Source organism: Sciurus vulgaris (genome assembly GCF_902686455.1).
Source record: "Sciurus vulgaris genome assembly, chromosome: 11".
NCBI classification, from domain to species: Eukaryota; Metazoa; Chordata; class Mammalia; order Rodentia; family Sciuridae; genus Sciurus; species Sciurus vulgaris.
Genome location: NC_136472.1, coordinates 24708868 through 24710659, shown reverse-complemented (window position 1 = coordinate 24710659; position 1792 = coordinate 24708868). Strand labels below are relative to the sequence as shown.

General features: G+C 37.7%; 1 protein-coding gene across 1 annotated transcript; it reads left to right on the top strand.

The window, feature by feature from the left end:
* Positions 1-402: 402 nt before the first annotated feature.
* LOC306639020 (olfactory receptor 4S2-like) lies at positions 403-1338 on the top strand (the record flags this gene model as incomplete). Its single annotated transcript, XM_079102463.1, has 1 exon — positions 403-1338. The coding sequence occupies one exon, from the start codon at positions 403-405 to the stop codon at positions 1336-1338; it is 936 nt and encodes a 311-aa protein (XP_078958589.1).
* Positions 1339-1792: the final 454 nt, after the last annotated feature.

Here is a 1792-nt window from a genome sequence, read left to right as displayed (position 1 = left end):
CTCCAAACAAAGGATGACTTTAAATCTGATTGTGTGTCTTTTACAGAAACAGAACTAAGTAAATGTTTATCTGTAATGACCTACGTAAACCTTAGGTAAAGGTTAGGCATGCGAGCACCTTGGTTAGATGTGTTACTTCAGGGGTTTGCTTTGTCTTTCTGTTCTCTGCTTCCCCTTCTGCAGTGAATAAATCAGATATATTATTGAGGTAAATGATAAGAATGGAAACACTAAAATTTCTGTAATTATTCATGTCAATCTACAGTCAGTACCATTTTTCCATTTTTAACTGTGATTATTAATTTAACCTGAATTAGAAAAAAAAAATGCTAATAGTCTTTCTGATGTATTTCTTTCAGATAATTTAACTCCTTTGGTAACTTGGCCTACTTGATTCATTACATGGAAAAAATAAACAATGTAACCGAATTTATTTTCTGGGGACTTTCTCAAAATCCAGAGATTGAAGGAGTCTGCTTTGTGGTGTTCTTATTCTTTTACACAGTTATTCTTCTGGGAAACCTCCTCATCATGCTGACCATTTTCATGGGGAACCTTCTGAAGTCTCCCATGTATTTCTTCCTCAACTCCTTGTCTTTTGTGGATATTTGTTTCTCTTCGGCCACAGCACCCAAGACGATTGTTGACCTGTTAGCAAAGAACAAAACTATCTCGTATGAAGGGTGCATATTGCAACTCTTTGGGGTACATTTTTTTGGAAGCACTGAAATTTTTATCCTTATAGTAATGGCCTATGATCGTTATGTGGCCATCTGCAAACCCCTGCACTATATGACCATCATGGACCGGGAGAAGTGCCATAAAATGTTGCTAGGGACCTGGGTAGGTGGGTTCATACACACTGTCATCCCTGTGTCCCTAGTAGTTCAGCTACCATTCTGTGGGCCCAATGAGATTGATCACTACTTCTGTGATGTCCGCCCTGTGCTCAAACTTGCCTGCACAGACACACATGTTATTGGTGGTGTTGTGACAGCCAACAGTGGTACCGTCACCCTGGGGAGCTTTGTGATCTTGCTCATCTCCTATACTGCCATTCTGGTGTCTCTGAGAAAGCAGTCGGCAGAAGGAAGACGCAAAGCTCTGTCCACCTGTGGGGCCCACATTGCGGTGGTCATCATCTTTTTTGGTCCCTGTACTTTCACATACATGCGCCCTGATGTTACATTTACAGAGGATAAGATGGTGGCTGTGTTTTACACCATTATCACTCCCATGCTAAACCCCATGATTTACACACTGAGAAATGCAGAAGTAAAGAATGCCATGAAAAAAATATGGGTTAAGAAGGCTTTCTGGAATGCTAACAGCAAATAGTTGGAAATAATAATTCAAACTGGATGGAGGTAAATGTGGAAGTCTTAGTTAACTCATCTGTACAATGAACAAAATAATAACATCAGAGGGTTTTCAGAAGTAACACATGAAATAAATACATATAGCACAGAATTATTCTTCATCATGATCAATATATTTACTACTTCACAATCACATAATGTTCTAAATATCCAAAGCCACAGGAGTCTTAATATGCTCAGAATCTCAACTTGATCAGAGTAAGCATCATTGTTTTCTCCTCCTACCCTTTGTCTCTTGTCATTTTCTTTAAGTGATTAAAAACCTACTATGAAATATTTAAGATTATTTCTGGCATTGCAAACTACATTTGGAACAGATTAGAGAATCAATAATATATAAATTGGATGAATGATAGATACATAAAAACATCAAATCTTACCTAATGAATTTTTATGTAAGTCTCACAAAACAG